General features: G+C 38.2%; 1 protein-coding gene across 1 annotated transcript in view; it reads left to right on the top strand.

The window, feature by feature from the left end:
- The window catches only part of ZBBX (zinc finger B-box domain containing), a 508,142-nt gene that overhangs the window by 459,496 nt on the left and 26,175 nt on the right, over positions 1-22,471 (top strand). The window contains exon 19 of the mRNA XM_053711814.1: positions 12,854-13,129. Within this exon, the coding sequence (XP_053567789.1) occupies positions 12,854-13,129 (276 nt within the window). The remainder of the gene's footprint in view (positions 1-12,853; positions 13,130-22,471) is intronic.

Genomic DNA, 22,471 nt, shown 5'->3' with positions numbered 1-22,471 from the left:
ATTTAAGTTAGGGGGTGTTAGTGTTAGGGTTAGACTTAGCGTTAGGGGTTAATACATTTATTAGAATAGCGGTGAGCTCCGGTCGTCAGATTAGGGGTTAATAAGTGTAGGCAGGTGTCGGCGACGTTGAGGGGGGCAGATTAGGGGTTAATAAATATAATATAGGGGTCGGCGATGTTAGGGCAGCAGATTAGGGGTACATAGGGATAACGTAGGTTGCGGCGGTTTACGGAGCGGCAGATTAGGGGTTAAAAAAAATATGCAGGGGTCAGCGATAGCGGGGGCGGCAGATTAGGGGTTAATAAGTGTAAGGTTAGGGGTGTTTAGACTCGGGGTACATGTTAGAGTGTTAGGTGCAGACGTAGGAAGTGTTTCCCCATAGGAAACAATGGGGCTGCGTTAGGAGCTGAACGCTGCTTTTTTGCAGGTGTTAGGTTTTTTTTCAGCTCAAACAGTCCCATTGTTTCCTATGGGGGAATCGTGCACGAGCACGTTTTTGAGGCTGGCCGCGTCCGTAAGCACCGCTGGTATCGAGAGTTGCATTTGCGGTAAAAATGCTCTACGCTCCTTTTTTGGAGCCTAACGCAGCATTTGTTTGAACTCTCGATACCAGAGTTAATTTTATGGTGCGGCCAGAAAAAAGCCCGCGGAGCGTTAACAGCCCTTTTACCGCCGAACTCCAAATCTAGGCCTTTGTTAGTGGGGGAACCCTGCTTTACTGTGTTACCCCACTTTGTGTTCAGATTATAATTTCATGCACCATCACCATTTCTTCCTAACAATTTGAGATTATTTATAGACAACTCTTAATAGGATATTACAAATCAAGGGGAAAAGCCAGAGTAGTGCCATTGTTCTTTTGTTGTACTAAAACAGGTACAAGATAAGTATGATTGGTCTCAGCATTGGTCTCAGCAGTAAGTTCAGCATACACAGGTACAATGTAATAATGCTCGGTCTCAGGAGCAAGGTGAGCAGAGCATACATAGTTATCAGGTAAGTATGCTCGGTCTCAGGAGCAAGGTGAGCATACATAAGTATCAAGTAAGTATGCTCGGTCTCAGGAGCAAGGTGACCATACACAAGTATCAGGAAAGTATGCTTTGATCTCATGAGCAAAGTGAGCATACACAGGAAACAGGTAATTATGCTTTGGTCTAAGGAGCAAGGTAGGTAAGGCATTAACTCGGCTAAGAGTGATGCACTGGGTAAGCTTTTATAGGAACTCCTACACCCGAGTCCTCCGGGTGGGAGTTCCTCTAATTAGGACATGGTCCCTTTCAATCTAGGCAGCGCGTGCCTAGAGAGCCGCAGCTGAAGACAGACTGGAGTCTCTGTGTTTGCCGAGACCAGACTGGAGGGGCCCGTTAAGTGTCCTCACACTCACTTAGGTTTAATGGTTTTATTTAATGCTAATTAGATAAAGAGATAATAAGATGATCAGATAGTTTACAGACAATTTAGCTAGGTTTGGGGATGGATTAGCCAAAGTAGATCAGCAGGGAAACCAAATCTGTTTGATTCTCAAAAACAGTACAGGCACAACATTGGTATTTTTGTGATTTAGACAATGAGCAGTTTTTAAATATATATTAGTAATTTGCAAGCATATATATTTTGTGAAGAGTATTCATAGTTTCTAGAAAACACTAGTACAGTGAGAATGAAACTAAACAACTTCACCGATACATTTCATCACTAGGCACTGGTCCTTTTTTTCTTTGTAGGTTATTTGAAATGTTGATTTTTGAATAGCTATTGAGCAAAGGAGGGAAATGTAATCTTACCTGCCATCATTCTCTTTCCTTAGCTAATTTCCATAATAACATTTACAGACCTTCCCTTTGTGTTTTTTTAATCGTATTCCAGGTTATGGCTTTCATTTCTTTTTATATATATATATTAGTCAAAGGAACAATGAAGGAAAAATAATATCATGTGATTGGATACAGCCATTTTTTTGGCATTTATATTGAAAACAAGCTTTTTCAGTAACAGCCTTATACTTAACAAAGGAAGCTACAATAGTATACTAAAGTTAAAACCATGTTCACTCACAGAAATGTCACTGTTCTCTCATGAAACCCAAATATATTGTCCCTATAACACTGCAGAATCTATAGACGCTCTACAAATATCTGATAATAATAACAGACTTGTAACATATTAACAAATATTAATGCAGGAGAACATATACAGTACACTATAAAAACAAACTTTTGGTTCGCATTATGAATTTGGAATGTGTTTTGCACGTATGAAAAAAAAAAAATTCAACCAGATTTTATTATTGTCACTTTAAATTTAAAAAGATGTTCCAAAATGTGATTTGCAATAAATATCTGCTTTCCACCTTCACAGTCCTTAGAGACTTCCAGTTTGACAGTTTTAATCTGCTTAACTTACCACTTTGCTTCATTACCGCTATTTCCCTACCATCGATCATTTTCTACATCTGTTAATATGAAGTTAATATACTCTGCAAATATTTTCTTTTTTAATTTCCTATGTCAGTCACTTATCATCTAACCGCAGACAACTTTTTGGTGGTTCCTGGTTATGTCTAAGTTATATAAAAATGTATCATCCTCCTTAAATCCCTTCTCTCTTATCATTGCTTGATAAGAGAGGAATTGTCACTTGGTATCTGTCTTTAAATTGCTCATATACATTTATTTACATACACAGAGCCATCAAAATTTGAAGTGGAAGAACAAGTCAATTTTTTATATACATAATGAATATGAGCCATTAAGCACTGAATTGCAAAGTATCTGCAGACAAAATTATTTTATAAACGGTTTACACAATTATTATTTTTTTTATTTGAAGAGTTTTGCAATTTCAGATTAATCCAGGTATGCACTATTTGAGGAAGCATTTGTGAATATTTACTTAGTCGTCTTTGCTGTGACCAGTTAGAGGCCTAATGTCCTCATCTAAGCAATATCTGTGTGGCATATAAACTGCATCACACTTATGTATGATACAGTATATTCCATCCATATTTCCTCAGGGGAAATATGAAGCACTAATTGTAGATAAATTACAGGAAGCACAGACAAATATATAATGTGAACTTATTTTATTATTTTTTTACCATGGTTATTTATGCATCAGAAATAAATAAATCACTACAATCCAAAAAGCTGCATTTAAAAATAAATGTTTTAAGATCATTTCAGTCATTTGGTTTGAAAATGTGCATTATTTTGCAGGTCTGAGAACCCCTCCCCCCCCCCCCCACTCGAAAAGACTTTTGAAATCTTACTTCCTTTACTGTGACCAGTTAGATACATATATAAACACGTTTCTGTACATATTACCCAATTATTGTGCGCATATATCATTGTCAGGAGTCTGCTTTACACAGAATGCACTCCAGCCCCTCTGGGGAGAGGGGAAACACTACAATTTTTAGAAGTAAATTGCTGGGAAAACAGGCAAAATTAATAATGAAAATACAATGCAAAGTGTTTTACTTATCCATAATTAAACATTTCACCTAGATTACAATTGAAGCACAATCAATAGCATAGTATATAGTATCCATATCACGACCCTGCACTAAGAATACCGCAAGATCTGGTATTACAGGTGAATAGTAAAAAAATGTTTAACAAAGTATCTTAACACAGCAACATTTTCTTTCTTAAGGTGGCGAGAGTTCACAATTCCTTACTGTTGGGAATTCATCCCATGGCCACCAGGAGGAGGCAAAGACACCCTACACCAAAGTTTTAATATCCCCCCTTTTCCCCTTCTCTTCTATTCTTTCTTTGCCTTGCTTGAGAACAGGTCAAGATAGAGGTGATTTAAGAATTACAGGGATATTGTTCCCATGTTCCCCATAATGGTAAACTTAGAACAGAGGGATGTAGGAGAGTACTGGCTGTGCAATGTAAATCTCTTGTGGGAGTAGTGGTCACACTGCCTAAGGGGTTGCTGGGACTATTCCTTTTGCCTCTTCTTGTCTGACCAAGCAGATGTACTCCCTCAGTTTATGTTACAGTACTGGATGGGCGATCTACTGTTTCCTCATGCTGCAGTCTTGGTTAATAATTTCAGTGGGCAGCTACTGGGTATTTACCTGCATCCTTTCACAGTCCTCAGGCTATTAGTAGGCTCATTACATTAGTGTACATCATAGCCAACATTATACAAGCCTGTGTCAGATTTAGCCTTACAGTCACGGATATCAGATACGTATATTACACTGATAACTTATGTGCTAATTTTTATTGACATGTATTATGTGTGGTGCAATGATAATTTTACTGATGATTATCAGAGTTGCCCTTTTAAGAGCATTACCCTCGTAAGGTGTCCCACACTTTAACTTCTACTGGTTAAAGTTATTATCTTTGCTAATAGCCCAGTGACCATTTAGCAGTCTGGGGGAGCGCTAAGCTGTTACCGGAGGTATGCTACATGCGCATGGCTCACATTAAGTACAGAACGCAGCTCAGGAGTAAATTTATTCTAAACTGGAAGGTGTTAAAATAATTTCCCGCCTTTCCAGGCTTTTTCTCAGTTTCCTCCCTCACTCTGGCAGTGCCCATCTTTTGCTAAGATTAACCCTATACCAAGAGTAAGTGGGTTGTTGTGGGGGATTTAACCTGTCATTTTGTTCATACTGATAAATTTACAGAAAGGAACAATTTTTGGAAACATAACCGCTATTATACAGTGATTTCTTTCAGTGTGGTTGTGTCTGATTGCTACTTTACTGGGTTATTTGGACAATTTACTGATAACTTTGCAGCATGTGTATATTCTATCTCTGTAATACTGTTGTACCGCTGTACTTCTTAACATGTTTCTCAAATTCTATTATCTAGCAGACTGGAACTGTCTCTGCTTGGTTAGACCCATTAAAGGGTAAATCCACATATTTGTTTTTTCCAACAAATAAATGTATGCTTTGCAAATTGGTTACTGTCTGTCCTTCAGCTCAGCTTTGCCGTACTTGTCTAAGTTCTTTTTTAAAGACTCAGTTTTATAAGTCTACTACTGTTAGTCCAGTTTGCCCCCTGCCAGTGCATACTACTCAGGGTAGCGTTACTGATTTTAAGTCGTGGTCGGCTGATGTGGTGTCAAAGTTGAGACTTCAAAAGTTAGTCTCAGTCTGTTCAGGATCTCTGTGTAATAGAAATAATTTTTCAGGGGTTCAGAATAGGTTGTCTGTCAAGTGCTTCTTGAGAGAGGTTTATTCTGTCTCATGTCTGAAAGAAACCAGAAAAATTAGTGGCATTCCTTCTTTGTGTGCAGGATCTGGAGGACATGCAAGTAATTGTTCCTCTTACTATGTCAGAATAAGGGAAACATTTATATTCCAATCTGTTAAAGGGACACTGTACCCAAAAAATTTCTTTTGTAATTCAGAAAGAGCATGCAATTTTAAGCAACTTTCTAATTTACTCCTATTATCAATTTTTCTTCGTTCTCTTGCTATCATTATTTGAAAAAGAAGGCATCTAAGTTTTTTTTTTGTTTCAGTACTCTGGACAGCACTTTTTTATTGGTGGATGAATTTATCCACCAATCAGCAAGGACAACCCAGGTTGTTCACCAAAAATGGGCCGGCATCTAAACTTACATTCTTGCATTTCAAATAAAGATACCAAGAGAAAGAAGAAAATTTGATAATAGGAGTAAATTAGAAAGTTGCTTAAAATTTCATGCTCAATCTGAATCAAGAAAGAAATTTTTTTGGGTACAGTGTCCCTTTAATTATTCTAAAAGAGGAGGGAACTGTCAGACCCATTGTGGATCTGAAAACCTTAAACAAATTCTTGAGGGTTACTTCTTTCAAAATGGAAACTATCAGATCTATTCTCCCTTTAGTTTTCCAAGGTCAGTTTATGACAACTGTAGACTTGAAGGATGCTTACTTTGCTGATCCCTATTCACAAAGAACATTGCCGGTTACTTCGTTTGGACTTCCTAGACAGACATTATCAGTTGGTGGCTCTTCCCTTTGGTGTTACTACAGCTCCTAGGATATTTACAAAGTTTTTGGGCGCTCTTCTGTCTGTCAAAGCTCATGAAATAGCTGAGGCGCCCTACTTGGAAGATCTTTTGGTTCAAGCTCCCTTTTTTACTTTAGTGACGGTTCATACAGAGAAACTACTCTTGGTTTTTTCGCAGTCATGGCTGGAAAGTAAATGTGACCACGAGTTAGCTCACTCCTCTTAATAGGGTGTCATTGTTGGGGGGTAATCATAGATTTGGTCTCCATGACAGACCAAAACAAGCTCATGCTACAATCCACCTACAGTCCCTATCTTGAGTTATTGTAGGTCAGTGCATGGAGGTAGTGGGTCTGATGGTGGCAGCATAGGATGCTATTCAATTTGCAAGGTTTCATTTGCATCCTCTACAACTAACTTTCCCAGTTAATTAATACAGACCCGTTAGTCAGGCATTCTCTCTCTTAGTGGATATCCCCATCCCAGTGTCTCATGGGATGGTTTTTCTGTGTCAGTCATGGAAAATAATCACTACGGACTCCAGTTGGGATGCGGTCTAGGGCTCTCGAACGTCTCACTGAATTTTGCCACCTCAGGAGGGGAGGCTACCAATAAATGTCTTGAAACTCCCTACAATTTCCATAGTGCTTCAGGCTTGTCCTCTTCTCAGATCAATTCCTTTCATTCGATTTCAGTCAGACAATATCACGGCAGTAGCTTATATCAATCTTGGAATTGACGTGGGGTTGAAATCTAATCGTACTGTCAATGTTGTTAAGGTCATTGACCCATTGGTTAAGTGATTGTTCATCCCCACCCCATATCAGAAAGAGGTTGTGTCTGTGTGTATATATATATATATATATATATCAATAGAAATTATTGCACTGGCAAGTTTCCCCGCTTGCCTTTACCCAGGTAAAAAGTGTATTAATATAACCGTGTTGGTTATGCAAAACTAAGGAATGGGTAATAAAACGATTATCTTTTGTTTTAAACAATACAAATTCAAGAGTAGACTGTCCCTTTAAACATATGTATGCATACATACGCATGTCTAAATATGTATGAATTTAATTGCACAGGCAATTTGCACATCTAGGCAAGTATCTCCTCTTGCCTTTACCCAGTAAAACTCCATATACATTGTAAAAATGCACAAGAGGATTCTGGGTAAGATATGCAAATTAGATATGCAACATCTCAGGCCTTTTGCTTCAAATACTGTGTTAAAAAAACAGAGGTCCCCGAATGGGGTAAGTGCAGCAAATACAGAAATCACTACTAGACAGCTGTTTCATTCTTATTAGAACTCATCAGTAGTAGATAGATTTTTGATTGCTGCTAGGTAAAACTCATTCCAGGGCAAAATCAAAATTCATTAAAAGTATGGTGAAGATCCAAGCATGGGATTAAAATTTTCCATATCGCAAAAGTAAATGAATAGAAATTATTGCACAGGCAATTAGCACATCTAGGCAAGTATTCCTGATTGCCTTTACCCAGCAAAACTACATATACATTATTACCAATGCACAAGAGGATTCTGGGTAAGATATGCAAATTAGATATGCAACATCTAAGGATTTTGCTTCAAATGTTAACACACAGTGGTCCCCTAATAGGGTGAGTACAGCAAATACAAAATTCATTAAAATTATGGTGGAGATAAAAGCATGAGATTAAAATCCTCCATATCACAAAAGTAAATAATTTCTGTGTATTAATTTCTATTGATTTAATTTTGCGACATGGAGGATTTTAATCTCATGCTTTTATCTCCACCATAATTTTAATGAATTTTGATTTTGCCCTGGAATGAGCTTTACCTAGCAGAAATCAAAAATCTATCTACTACTGATGAGTTCTAATAAGAAAGAAACAGCTGTCTAATAGTGATTTTTTATTTACTGTAAATATTTCACATCCCAATATTCTTCACACAGGGGTATATGTTGTAAGTATTTTTAAATTTATATTCCTATATATCTTTTATATTTTACCAAAAATCTTATATCTTATTTTATATACAGTACAGGTAGCCCTCAGTTTACGCCGGGGTTAGGTTCCAGGAATGGTTGTAAATAGAAAATGTTGTAGTTTGAAACCCAGTTTATAATGTAAGTCATTGGGAAGTGAGGGAGTTAGGTTCCAGGCCCCTCTCAAAAGTGACATGGGTAACACCTAATACATTATTTTTAAAGCTTTGAAGTGAAGACTTTTCAATGCTAAACAGCATTATAAACCTAATAAAATAATCACACAACACAGAATATATAATCAAACTAAGTTTAATGAACAAAAACATTTGCTAAACAGCATTATAAACCTAATAAAATAATCACACAACACAGAATGTATCATCAACATTCAACAAGTTTTTGAACAAAAACATTTTTTTACTTGCATTTTTCTGCAAACAGTTCTCTGCATTGTTGGCAAGTTAGATAATATTGTGTCTGCAGCTATTCTATGCATTCCAGTCTGGACTGATTTATAGGTACCCTGACCTTCAAGCAGCTGGGCAGGAAGATAAAAGGAAATTGGCTGCTAGATCTTGTTCCTTTGAAAGCTGCTCAGGTCTGGTTACACTGATTAATTTCAGCCTGCTTGACTTGCATATCTTTGCTGCAACACAAGCGGACAGCTCCACCTACTGGCCTGTCCTTATTTTAATCAATGAATTGTTTCTCAGTGCTTTTCAATAGCAGTCACATGACTGAAAAAGGGCGTTATTCTAAAATAGAATGTATTCTTCTATGTGAAGAACATTGGAAAGTGAAATAATCGTATTTCATGTCGGGTTTAGCTTTCTGGAATAAATGTGGTCTGGTTAGCGTACAAATATGGGTGTTGGGTTTTTTCGATCAATTGAAGTCTATGGGGAAAAATAGTGATCCACTTGTGATTTAGCCCAAAATGTGGAAGGTGCATTTTTCTTGGTTTTCAAATCGAGGATATACATGGCATTCTGTTAGAATTCCTCAAATCTTGCATTTCCTTAAGGATGGCCTAGACCAGGGTCTATCGGCCAGCCCTCTAAAGTGTCAAATTTCAGCACTTTCTGTTTTGTTGCCCAGAAAACTGGCTTGCCTTCCAGATATCCAGGCATTTATTCAAACCTTGGTTAGAATCAGACCTGTGATCAAGCCTATTTTTCCTCCATTGAATCTGTTTTTAAGTGTCTTTCAATCTCCCTCCTTTGACCTATGCATACATTAGATATTTAGTTGTTATCTTGGAAAATTTTTGTTTTGTTAGCTATTTCCTTGCATAGGAGAGTATCTGAATTGACAACTCTCTTGTGATCTCCCATATCTGGTGTTTCATCAGGACAAAGCAGTTTTACAAACTTTTCTAGTTTCCTACATAAGGTGGTTTCTTCAGAGAATATTAACCAGGAATCCGTGATGTCCCTTTTGTCCTAACCCCAAATCTTCTAAGGAGAGATTATTGCATAATCTGGATGTGATCAGGGTGCTGAAATTTTATTTACAGGCTACTAAGGACTTTTATCAGTCTTTAAGCTTGTTTGTTTTATTTTCAGCTAAACGTAAGGGTCAAAAGACCACTTATGTTTCTCTTGCATCTTACTTGAAGGTGGGGCAATCGCCACCATTATATCTTACAGCTTATTTAACTCGTTTTGTATATACACTTCTTGTCCCTTCAGGAATGAGGCTTCAGTAGAACAAATTTGCAAGGCTGCACTTGGTCATATTTACATACTTTCACAAAATTTTAAAATTTTGATGTGTTTGCCTCAGCGAAAGCAACGTTTGTAAGGAAGGTTCATAAGGCTGTAGCTTCTGGCAAATAGGTTCCTGCTATTCCTTTTTCTTTTTTGTCCCTCCCATTTCTTTGTGGACTCCACAGCTTGGGTATTAGTTCCCAACAATAAGGAATCGTGGACTCTCACCACCTTAAAGGGACACTGAACCCATTTTTTTTTCATGATTCAGATAGAGCATGCAATTTAAGCAACTTTCTTATTTACTTCTATTATCAAGTTGTCTTTGTTCTTTTGCTATCTTTATTTGAAAAAGAAGGCATCTAAGCTAAGGAGCCAGCTAATTTTTGGTTTAGGACCATGGACAGCACTTGTTTGTTGGTGCTGTCCAATCAGCAAGGACAACCCAGGTTGTTCACCAAAAATGGTCCGGCATCTAAATTTACATTCTTCTTTTCAAATAAACATACCAAGAGAATGAAGAAAATTTGATAATAGGAGTAAATTAATCACAAAAGAAAAAATTTCGGTTCAGTTTCCCTTTAAGAAAGAAAATATAAGTTATTCTTATTTGAAATTTCCTTTCTTTCTTGGTGGTGATAGTCCACGAGCCTGCCCATTTTCCTAGTTGGCACCTCTTTACCCTACTGTCTTTCTTACTTATTTTCTACTATTCTTGGCTATATAATAGACTGAGAGGGAAGGGGAAGTAGGAGGGATATTAAAGCTTGGGTGTATGATGTGTTTGCCTCCTCCTGGTGGCCAGGTGATGAATTCCCAACTAAGGTAAGAATACATTTTGTTTTTTAATAGATAGTGCAGGCTGTGCTATTATCGCTCATAATTCCAGTGGTGAGTTATGTGTTGCACTTGAGCGCAAGTGATTTAAAGGGATATGGTATACGACAAGGTGTTGAACTCAAAGGTGTTTATGTTATGTATTTGTATGTGTGTAGTTTCGGTATATGTGTATGTATGTGTGTAGTTTCGGTATATGTGTATGTATGTGTGTAGTTTCAGTATATGTGTATGTATGTGTGTAGTTTCAGTATATGTGTATGTATGTGTGTAGTTTCAGTATATGTGTATGTATGTGTGTAGTTTCAGTTTATGTGTATGTATGTGTGTAGTTTCAGTATATGTGTATGTATGTGTGTAGTTTCAGTATATGTGTATGTATGTGTGTAGTTTCAGTATATGTGTATGTATGTGTGTAGTTTCAGTATATGTGTATGTATGTGTGTAGTTTCAGTATATGTGTATGTATGTGTGTAGTTTCAGTATATGTGTATGTATGTGTGTAGTTTCAGTATATGTGTATGTATGTGTGTAGTTTCAGTATATGTGTATGTATGTGTGTAGTTTCAGTATATGTGTATGTATGTGTGTAGTTTCAGTTTATGTGTATGTATGTGTGTAGTTTCAGTATATGTGTATGTATGTGTGTAGTTTCAGTATATGTGTATGTATGTGTGTAGTTTCAGTATATGTGTATGTATGTGTGTAGTTTCAGTATATGTGCATGTATGTGTGTAGTTTCAGTATATGTGTATGTATGTGTGTAGTTTCAGTATATGTGTATGTATGTGTGTAGTTTCAGTATATGTGTATGTATGTGTGTAGTTTCAGTATATGTGTATGTATGTGTGTAGTTTCAGTTTATGTGTATGTATGTGTGTAGTTTCAGTATATGTGTATGTATGTGTGTAGTTTCAGTATATGTGTATGTATGTGTGTAGTTTCAGTATATGTGTATGTATGTGTGTAGTTTCAGTATATGTGTATGTATGTGTGTAGTTTCAGTATATGTGCATGTATGTGTGTAGTTTCAGTATATGTGCATGTATGTGTGTAGTTTCAGTATATGTGTATGTATGTGTGTAGTTTCAGTATATGTGTATGTATGTGTGTAGTTTCAGTTTATGTGTATGTATGTGTGTAGTTTCAGTATATGTGTATGTATGTGTGTAGTTTCAGTATATGTGTATGTATGTGTGTAGTTTCAGTATATGTGTATGTATGTGTGTAGTTTCAGTTTATGTGTACGTATGTGTGTAGTTTCAGTATATGTGTATGTATGTGTGTAGTTTCAGTATATGTGTATGTATGTGTGTAGTTTCAGTTTATGTGTATGTATGTGTGTAGTTTCAGTTTATGTGTATGTATGTGTGTAGTTTCAGTATATGTGTATGTATGTGTGTAGTTTCAGTTTATGTGTATGTATGTGTGTAGTTTCAGTTTATGTGTATGTATGTGTGTAGTTTCAGTATATGTGTATGTATGTGTGTAGTTTCAGTATATGTGTATGTATGTGTGTAGTTTCAGTTTATGTGTATGTATGTGTGTAGTTTCAGTATATGTGTATGTATGTGTGTAGTTTCAGTATATGTGTATGTATGTGCACACACATACATACATGTACACCTTTGAGCCCTTCCCAGTCCAACACTTTGTCGTATACCATATCCCGTTATATCACTTTTAAAACTATTATGTGAGGGATTTAGCTATCTGATATGCAGATGATAGAGCACCCTAGACTATAGTTTGAACAATATCAAATACATTTTGACTTCCAATAAAAGTGCAAAAATAGAAGCACTATTCAATTCACTCGAGCAATGTTAATGCTCAACAGTGCTAATATTTTCTCCACTAGTAATCTAAGCCTGTATGTGTATTACTTTGTGCTGTGCAATAATTTGTATTGTAACATTTGATTGAAAGGTTGACGCCTAATACTTTTTATTTTGTACCATATAAAGAATATGCAAATAATGCTGATTATAAGCTACTGAATGACAACCTGAAACATGATTAATTTGCAACAAATAAAGCAATATTTTATTTTTTTATGTTTATAATTTCCTCTATTCCTCCTAACATTTTGTTTGAACTTTATCACCACTGACTTCAAATGTAGCTAAAGCCATTCTCTCTGTGTAATTTAAATTACCTCTTTGAAATAAGAAGCAATACTTTTATAAACCGTATTAATTTATTTATTAAATAATTTAGGTATGCCTTAGCTAGTGTCAGATAAGTGTCCTACTCATATATTATTAACCAGTTTTTCTAAAAGAATGTAAATAAATTACTGTGTGCTACTTACTATGTAAAAATATTTTAATAATAGTATTTGACTCTACATTTTTTTCTTTTGTTGTTGAATATGGTCATATTTTAGTGAGTCAATCACCAAGATCTTATTCATCCAAAACACGTTCCCAGAAGAGGTCAGAATTGTGCCAAATTTCACATACCAGGAACGTCATAACACGACCAGTATCAAGAGCAGCAAGTGAGATTTCAGAAATAGAGTCCATTGACTTAACAGAGCAAGATGACCCATTATTTGAAGATCATGAAGAAAGAAAAACATTGTCCATCCTAGAAAAAGAGTTGCATGCATTAAGAGATGACTTGGGTAATAATTTGTTTATACATTTTAGATGTGGTAAAAAGATGAACTTCAATTTATTTAAACAGCATAGAACAGAAGGACACCTCATGGTTTAATAACATCACAAAACAGAACACCAGTCCACCAGGATAGGAATAAACTCACAAGTGGTGTTCAACAGCACAGTGCTATCAGTGCATGCTGGGCTCTTGCAGCCCTTTGATAAAATTGAATTAATGGCAGGCTTTAAAATTGTAAAAAATGCTTCTCAGCTTTTATTCAGTTCAGCTGGGGGGCTGTGAGTGTTCAGCAAGTCCTGATAGCACTGAGGTGTTGCACACCACGTATAAGTGTATTCCTATCATGATGGGTGGGTTTTCTGTTTTGTAATGTTATTAAATAATGAGGTGCCTTTCTGATCTACAGCTTTACAGCCATTGTACTTTGATAAGATGGACCATTTTAGTAATTAGCAGCACTGGTTGCCTGCCTTCTACATTATTGGACTATTTATTGTTTTTATGTACATATATATATATTTTATTATTAATTTATGGCTAGATTACAACTGGAGCACTAAATTATCGCACCCCCACAAAAGGGCAAATTTGCCCATTTGCAGGCATGCGATAAGTAATAAGCCTTAACAAGTGGCTGGTTATTGCAACCGTAAATTTGTGGTAGCAATTTGCGCTTATAAAATTAACCAGAGATTAGAACTTTGATTAATTTTAAAAAGGTGCCCCAAAATACAATGGTTTGTATTTTATTAAAAAAATAAAGATAGCAGCATCTTTATTTTCTTCTTAAACGGGAAGATTCCACAGCTTCATTCACTACTTTTGGGAATTCAGAACCTAGCCACCAGGAGGAGGCAAAGACACCCCAGCCAAAGGCTTAAATACCTCCCCCACTTCCCTCATCCCCCAGTCATTCTTTGCCTTTCATCACAGGAGGTTGGCAGAGAAGTGTCGTAAGATTTTTATATAGTCTCTTATGGGACTGGAGTTTCAAGTAATCCTGTCAACCTCTCAGTGAGAGCATGGATGAATGAGATGCAGGGAGAGTCTTTCTGTGAAACCATACTGACTCATGTTAACAGCTCCTTAGCAATCAGCGTTGACGAGTTTTGCTGCCTGCTTTCTTCTCTCAAGTTTATGTCATAAGTGAGGCTACTATCTGTCACACTTGAAGGGCCGTGCTCCTGTTCCACGGCTTGATTCCGGTAAGATTGTTTCATTTTACTTTTATGATGTGATAAAGTAATGTAAACAAAGAAGTCAGGGTCTCAGTGGGACTCCTTTATCTATACAAGGAATCAAGGGTTAATTTCTCCTGAGCGTGGTTATTGAACAGAAGGGAATTTAATCATGTTTCTTATGTGATTCTGTCTGCTAATGTGTAGTGTTACTTGGGCTTGTGGTTAGATCAGAACATAACGTCCTTTTCTTGTTAGGCTGCGCAGCCCTTGTAGTCCTTGGCGCGCTTTTCTATGGCTTGCATGGTGCACCTTGTGACGAGGCGTGGTCGCGCTTCTGTGCTCTATTTCCGTATTCCTGACCGTGTGGCGATGGAAAGAGTCTGTTTCGCTAGCTGTCTGGGTCTCAGGAGGTGATGAGTGCCCTAGCCATTGGGGGTGTAAGGTGCCATTTTTTATTTTTCTGTCGGTAATTTCTATATACCAAGTTATGGAGGATTCTGACTTTTTGGAGACGGATGTCTCTGATTCAGATTCTATTTCTTGTGAAGAAATGGCCCGGGTAATCCAGGCCCATCAGTTATGTTACGAATGCCGCTCTAGAGTGCTCTCTTCTCCGGATTCAGGGGTCCGCCGAGCCATCCGCCCCTGGGGATCCCATATCCCGTGCGGCGCGTTCCCTAGAACCTTCTTTGGCTACGCAACAGGTGTCCCTAATGCCGTTACCCCCTTCTCCGGAAGGCGGCTTGTTTCCTCCAGAGATTACAGCACGGTTCCATATGGCCAAATCTATGGCCCTGGCGCATTTACATCTTCCAGAGGAGGTGTTGCTGAGATACTGTCCATGTTATATTAACCGGGGCTCGTCAAGCGTGAGATCGTCTGGGTCAGATCAGCCATCTGGGTAAGCGGTCTTCTCTGAAGCTTCAGAGGCCCAACCCTCGGGTTGGGGTCGTCAGTTGCCCCAGCGGAGGTAAGTCTTGCTTTTCGTTATAGACTGGCGTGCCTTCGTGCCCTGCTACTGCTAAGGGATCCTCTGTCTTCTGTCCCAGATGGCAAGCTGAGTTAGACGTCTGGGGATAAAGTTAATCTCCTGGTTGTCTTCAATTTTCCTTTCTTTTTTGGGTATCTTATTCCAGTTCTGTGCTTTGGAGAAGAATGGAGTCTCTGATTGGCTGATTCATTGGTTTACCCATTCTTTTTGGGCGTTCACCTGTGGGTGCTGCCCTTATTTTATTTGATCCGGTTAGGATGTATGTTATTTATTTTTACGAAGATCATGTCTGTTATGATTTCTCCGTTGGGAAATTTTTCTTCTCTGGAATTTGATACTAGCGATTTTTTGGTCGCTTGTGCACTTGCCGGGGAAGTCGCATGTTAAGGTGTTAGTACATTGTTATGTCTTTGATCCTTTTATTTAGTCCTTGTGGGGTCTCTAATTTTCTGTGGCCTGGTTCAGTTTGGAGCGCTCTGTGTAGCAGGCTGGTCCTGATAGGGCACTATTTCTGTTCCTTACAGTCTATATCATCCACGTTGTGCTGGTGTAACCTGCTGACCTGGCTGTGTGGTGAGTTGCTCTCTTTAATGAGGAGTTTATTATTTTTGGTGTCTCTTCAAATCTAACAATCTTTGCTTTTTGCTAAGCGTTTTCGTGTAGTGAACCTTCCATTAGTTCCATACATTTTTTTGAGGCTCTGCCCATGCAGGGTTAAAACATGGTAGAGGAAGCCTTCGTTCCAAAATGTCAGGCTGATTCTCGTTCTGCCTTTGGGTGGGGCATCAGGGGATTGTACTCAGTCCTCACTGTTCTGTTCCTCGTGGGCGGGGGTCCAGTGTGGATCCTACTAGGGATCAATCTGGGTGATTCCCTCGTCTTCTGTTTTGAGGTTCCCCTCTTGGAATCTGTTTTCCTTGATGACGGTCTCTCTTCAGGTTGAGGTTGATGGGCCTTTTTGTCCCCTTCCTTGGGGTTGGCTTCGGGTCATCTGTTTCTGGAGGTTAAAGCCTTTTGTTCATACTACTTCCGAGATCTCATCTGCTCCCATATTTTTGGGAGATTTACAGATTTGATTGTCCCCCTTTTTCCTTTGTCACCCCTGCTTAGGCGTTTGTGGGTTTTCTCCAACCAGGGGCTAGGATACATACTCCTGCAATCCTCAAACTGTAGGGGTGTCAGGGAAGTCAATCCTGTGGATCTTGGGGACTTTTGTTAGCTTCTCTTCCCACTTTCTAAGGGAGATGTGGCGTAGTGGTTAGCTCCACCGCTCCTGAAACAGGAGGTGGTGGGCCTGAACCCAGGTAAAGATCCTGTTTTCTCATCCGTCTTGTGATTCTGGTGACAGCTAGCATTCCTAAACAGAGTTTCTGTTTTCTCATACGTTACTAAGTCTTTGGACTTAATGGAAATTGTCCCTAGAGCCTTAAGGTCTTCCAGATTGGCTGCATGGCTTCACCGTTGCTTATCACCCTTATATTGGGAGTTGTATCCCGCTGTGGGTGTCCTAAGCTCTCTGTGTATGGGACATTTAGTGAACTTCAGTGTCCAAGGTGTCTTGAAGGTGACTGTGACTGCATCGCCTGTGGTGCAAAGTCTACTCTGGATGGGGTAACCTAGTTGTTCCTCAGGGGTTATTAAATATTTAAGCCGGCTCTGAGTTTTCGGGTGCCCGGGTTTGTTTGTCCTGTCATTGACTGGAATTTTGGGGGTCTGTATCCAGATTCCTTAGGACTGATTGGGGAAGGCCCAGTTTCCTGTTTCCGGGACGTCTTCTGTTCATACGGGCGTATTTTTTCTCTCTTGCATGGAGATTTAGACTTTTTACTGGGCCGGCCTTAGTGTCCGGATGGTTTTTCTTTCGATAATGTCCTTTTTAGCTTGTCTACAGCTTTACGTTTCAGCCCCTTTGTAGTAGCCTAACCAACTGCAGCCATTTGCACCTTGATGTGTGCTAGCAAGCTGTTAAGTTCTGGCTTCGCTTTCCCTCCTTTTGGAGGTGAATTTGACATTCCATAGTATCCGCCTGCTGCTTGGAGGTACTCTGTATTCCTCTGCTTAGTGGGGTTGTTTTCCCTGCCTTGCATGTGGGATGTCAGTGTAAAGGGATGGATTTCTTGTGCCATGCCTTTTCTGTGGTTCCAGTAGAGGGTCTCCATTTGGGAGTGCCCTTCATTTTCAGGATGGGGCCGTGTCCTTCCTGCAGATCCTGATGATTCGGGGTACTTTTAATCCCTAAGTCTTTTGGCCATTATCAGTCACTTTGGTGCTGGGTCCATTGCCGGAGCGAGAGTCAAAGATCGGTCTGATCTGTTGATTTTAGCTGCATATCATAGTTATTGTGAACCCTCTTAAGGGAGAGGCTTCGCGGTGGATCCCTTCTCGACAGGTAGTTTGTTCTACTGGGTTCGGTTCCTTCCTTTCCTGCCTTTTTTGGGAAGGTCCTCTCCTGCACTGTTTTGGAGTTCTTCTTCTGAAGAAGGCCCTGTGCGGTTTCATAGCTAGAGTGGCGACCTGTGGTCGCTAAATCCTTATTTTGTAGCAGGACACCTATAGCTTGGAGGAGTATATTCAGATATCTGATGGTTGCTCTATTCTGGGTGCGAGTGAGCACTCTGTGTAGGGGGAGGTTTTTTTTTTCCTCCTTTTAAGTTCTCAAGACATTTCTTGGTCCTTTGTTTGAGGTAGAGGGGGCTTTACATGTCCTCCCTTTGCTTTGCTGGGTTGGCAGGGTCCTTTCATAGGTGCCCTGTTTCATCCTGGTTCACTCTCTTGGAATTTCTTTCTTCATCCTAGTTCCTTTGGGTTCTGAGGGTCCTTTCGGACTCATTTAGCTCAGTGTATTCTCTTCCTCACTGGGGGAATGTGTATGTTTCCCCTTTCTTTTGATCGTGGGTGAGTTTAATTTTGCAGGCTGTGTGCCTGCGGGACTTCGTTTCCTCAGGGGCTTTTGGCTCAGCCGAGTCTAATAACCTCAGCAGTCTCTATCAAGGGTCTTGCTGGTTTTAACTGTTGGGCAGTTATCTTGGCCTTTTTCCTTTTTGTCCTTTTGGCTTCTAGTGACGCATTTTTTTCTGTCGGGAGTTTTGGGTTTTAGGCTGTGGTGCCCTCAGAAGTATTGTTTTCCCAAAAGTAATGAATGCAGATGTGAACTCTTCCCGTTTAAGAAGAAAAACTTAATTTATGCTTACCTGATTATTTTCTTTTCTTCTGACGGGAAGAGTCCACAGCTCCCCGCCCGCATTGTTCATAAGGGGCGGCCGTATTTTTTGTTCTTTTGGCACCTTTTTCACCTGATATTTCTCCTACTGTTCCTTGTTCCCTCAGTAGAATAACTGGGGAATGAGGGAAGTGGGGGAGGTATTTAAGCCTGTGGCTGGGGTGTCTTTGTCTCCTCCTGGTGGCCAGGTTCTGAATTCCCAAAAGTAATGAATGCAGCTGTGGACTCTTCTCGTCAGAAGAAAAGAAAATTATCAGGTAAGCATAATTTAAGTTTTTTTTTAATAAAATTACTGCACCAAGGAGTATGGTGGGAATGTGGTGTTAGAAAAAAAAACTGCACTGAAAAGTGCCTTTACATTGCTGCCTATGATTATATACATATATATTTAAAATTGCTGCCATTACTACGCTACTTACCCCCTTCGCAGCACTGAAGTTCTGATGCCGTCTCGGACGGGATCAGAACAAGGTTCCCATAGGAGCCTATGAAAGCACGCTCTTGTGAGTGCAATGCTTCCCGAGGTCGCTTTCGCATTGCTGTGAATTTGTAATACCAGCACACATTAGCGTGTGCTGGTATTATACAGGGGAGCGCAAATATCGCTTTCATGAAAGCAATATTTAACGCTCCACTTGTAATTTGGCCCTTAGAGGGACCTTAAACCCAAAATATTTATTTCATTATTCAGATAGAGAATATAATGTAAAAAAAAGTTTCCAATTTACTTCTATTATCAAATTTGCTTCCTTCTCATGATATTCTTTGTTGAACAGATACCTAGGTAGGTAGCGTGCACGTGCCTGCAGCACTACATGACAGGAAATAGTGCTGCCATCTAGTGCTCCTGCTAATGTATAACATTTTTGCAAAACTGCTGCCATATAGTGCTGCAGACACGTGCACACTTCAGAGCTTACATCCTTGCTTTTCAACAAAGGATAACAAGAAAACTAAGAACATTTGATAACAGAAGTAAATTGGAAATTTGTTTACCATAGTGTGCTCTATCTGAATCGAGGAAGAAAATAATTGGGTTTTATGTCCCTTTAATTTGCCTGATTTTAGAGAGTTTTAGTGCACCCTACATTTATTATTTATTTTACCAGACAAATGCATTCAGCGATTTGTTTCTCAAACAAATTCCAAATATGGAAGCAGGTAGCGGCATTCGTTCCTTTCAGCACCTGATTTATTTATGTGAAAGTAAAATACACAAAGATCTGTTCAAATCCAAATCCTTGTGTGTTGCTGTTATTCAAGAATAAATCTGGCGCAAAAAGAGCCAAATGCCGCTACTTAAAGGAACACTGAACCCAAATTTTTGCGATTCAGATAGAACATGACATTTTAAGCAACTTTCTAATTTACTCCTCTTATCAATTTTTCTTCATTCTCTTGGTATCTTTATTTTAAATGCACAAATTTAAGTTTAGATGCCGGTCCATTTTTGGTGAACAACCTGGGTTGTTCTTGCTGATTGGTGGATAAATTCATCCACCAATAAAAAAGTTCTGTCCAGAGTTCTGAACCAAAAAAAGAAGCTTAGGTGCCTTCGTTTTCAAATAAAGATAGCAAGAGAACGAAGCAAAATTGCTAATAGGAGTAGATTAGAAAGTTGCTTAAAATTGCACGTTCTATTTGAATCATGAAAGAAAAAAATTTGAGTTCAGTGTACCTTTAAGCATGTATTTGCCATTCGTTTGAGAAACAAAATAGCAGAATGCAGGTCTAATTATTACATTTCTATACTTTTTTACTATTAAATATGAAATCAATTATAAGAAACTATAAATAAATCTTTTTTTAAAAGTAATAATATCCTAGAATGTAAAAAAAAAAAAAAAAAGGTTAAAAAATAAAGAGTAAAAACATGTGCAAGCGCATCTTGGAATCTTAACTAATGTAATTTTCTTAGCCAGCAGACAGACTGATAAATTATTTAGCTATATATAACTTGTATTAACTACTTTGTATTAAAGGGACAGTGTATTGTAAAATCTTTTTTCTCGTAATGTGCTTCCAAGGGCTTGTCATGCCAGCTGCAGGCTATAAAATGCATGAGAAATTGCTTCTTTAGGTTTATTTTTATATATCAAATAGCTGGGGGGGGCTCTTTAAAACAACAATCATTAAAATAGGATGAGGTTGCAAGGAAATCAGATCTCCTTATTTTATAATTTTCTGTGAGCACAAGATTATCTCTGATATCTTAAAAAGAACAATTGTAAGTTAACATTTTATTATTTCTCTCTCCTACCTTCCACTGGCTGTATAATTGTCTTTTTCTGGCTATGTTTACACAGCTTTTCTTTAGCCAATACTTAAGTATACAAACTTTTAGTATAAGTGGGGATACCATGGGAAAAAACAGCTATTTCAAATACTGATCTAAAGGTGTTTTGTAAATAATTGAATATGTTCCAGCAGGTTTTAATTGATCATTGGGGAGTAACTAAACGGTACATTGTCCCTTTAAAGAGATATTTAAGTCCCCAGCCTCTCTAGGAGAAATTGGCACAATGTTGAGAGGTATTTTAGAGCAATAGCAAGCAAAATAAATAATTGTATGGGCCAAAAGTAATAGACATTTTCACATTTACATTACAGCAGGTTTAAAGGGACAGTCTACTCCAGAATTGTTATTGTTTAAAAAGATAGATAATTTCTTTATTACCCATTCCCCTGTTTTGCATAACCAACACGGTTATATAAATATACTTTTTACCTCTGTGATTACATTGAATCTAAGCCTTTACAGACTGTCCCCTTTTGACAGACTTGCATTTAGCCAATCAGTGCCCTCACTTGTAAATCCACGAGCGTTGTCACTATGTTATCTGACACACATGAATTTACACCCTCTAGCTGTGAAAAACTGCCAAATGCATTGAAATAAGGGGCGGCCTTCAAGGTTTTAGACAGTAGCATATGAGCCTACCTAGTTTTAGCTTTCAACAAAGAATACCAAGAGAATTGGAAAGTTGTTTTAAATTGCATTCCCTATCTGAATCATGAAAGTTTAATTTTGACTAGACTGTTCCTTTAAGTAGTGTAAAAATGTTGTAACTATCCTTCATATACACCAATGTGATCATGATAGTCAGTTACAATAGAAAAACTAGACTGTGATTAGACAGAAGAAATGTAGGTTTGTTGTACATTGTAAACGTTGGAGAGAGATTAATGTATAATGAAGTAATTTAGCTCTAAAGAATCCATGGTTACATGTGTCAAGTAGTAAAGACTACACATGAGGATTAGGCCTGTATGTAGACACAGGAGTAATTACATTGCAGAATATTGACTAGGTAGATGTTTCAAAATATTTTTTTCTAATAACTTTAGGCTTACAGCTAAGAGAGAGATGTGCAGAGATGCGTTGAGGTATATACAAGTGATAGTTTTACAGATATAAATCTTGATATGTTTAAAGAGTATAACAAGAAATAATACATCTGCGGGATACAGTAAGACACGTTTCCTTACCTGCTCATAGATTAAATTTCTCTTGTTAAGTGTATCCAGTCCACGGATCATCCATTACTTGTGGGATATTCTCCTTCCCAACAGGGCTGCTATATAGCTCCTCCCCTCACTGCCATATCCAGTCATTCTCTTGCAACTCTCAACTAAGATGGAGGACTGTGGTGTTTTATACTTAGTTTATTTCTTCAATCAAAAGTTTGTTATTTTTAAATGGTACCGGAGTGTACTGTTTATCTCAGGCAGTATTTAGAAGAAGAATCTGCCTGCGTTTTCTATGATCTCAGCAGAAGTAACTAAGATCTTTTGCTGTTCTCACATATTCTGAGGAGTGAGGTAACTTCAGAGGGGGAATAGAGTGCAGGTTTTCCTGTAATAAGGTATGTGCAGTTAAAATATTTTTCTAGGGATGGAATTTGCTAGAAAATGCTGCTGATACCGAAGTAATGTAAGTAAAGCCTTAAATGC

Source organism: Bombina bombina, chromosome 4 (genome assembly GCF_027579735.1).
Source record: "Bombina bombina isolate aBomBom1 chromosome 4, aBomBom1.pri, whole genome shotgun sequence".
Lineage (NCBI taxonomy): Eukaryota > Metazoa > Chordata > Amphibia > Anura > Bombinatoridae > Bombina > Bombina bombina.
The sequence above is the reverse complement of the archived record's forward strand: the minus strand, read 5'-3'. Positions and strand labels throughout refer to the sequence as shown.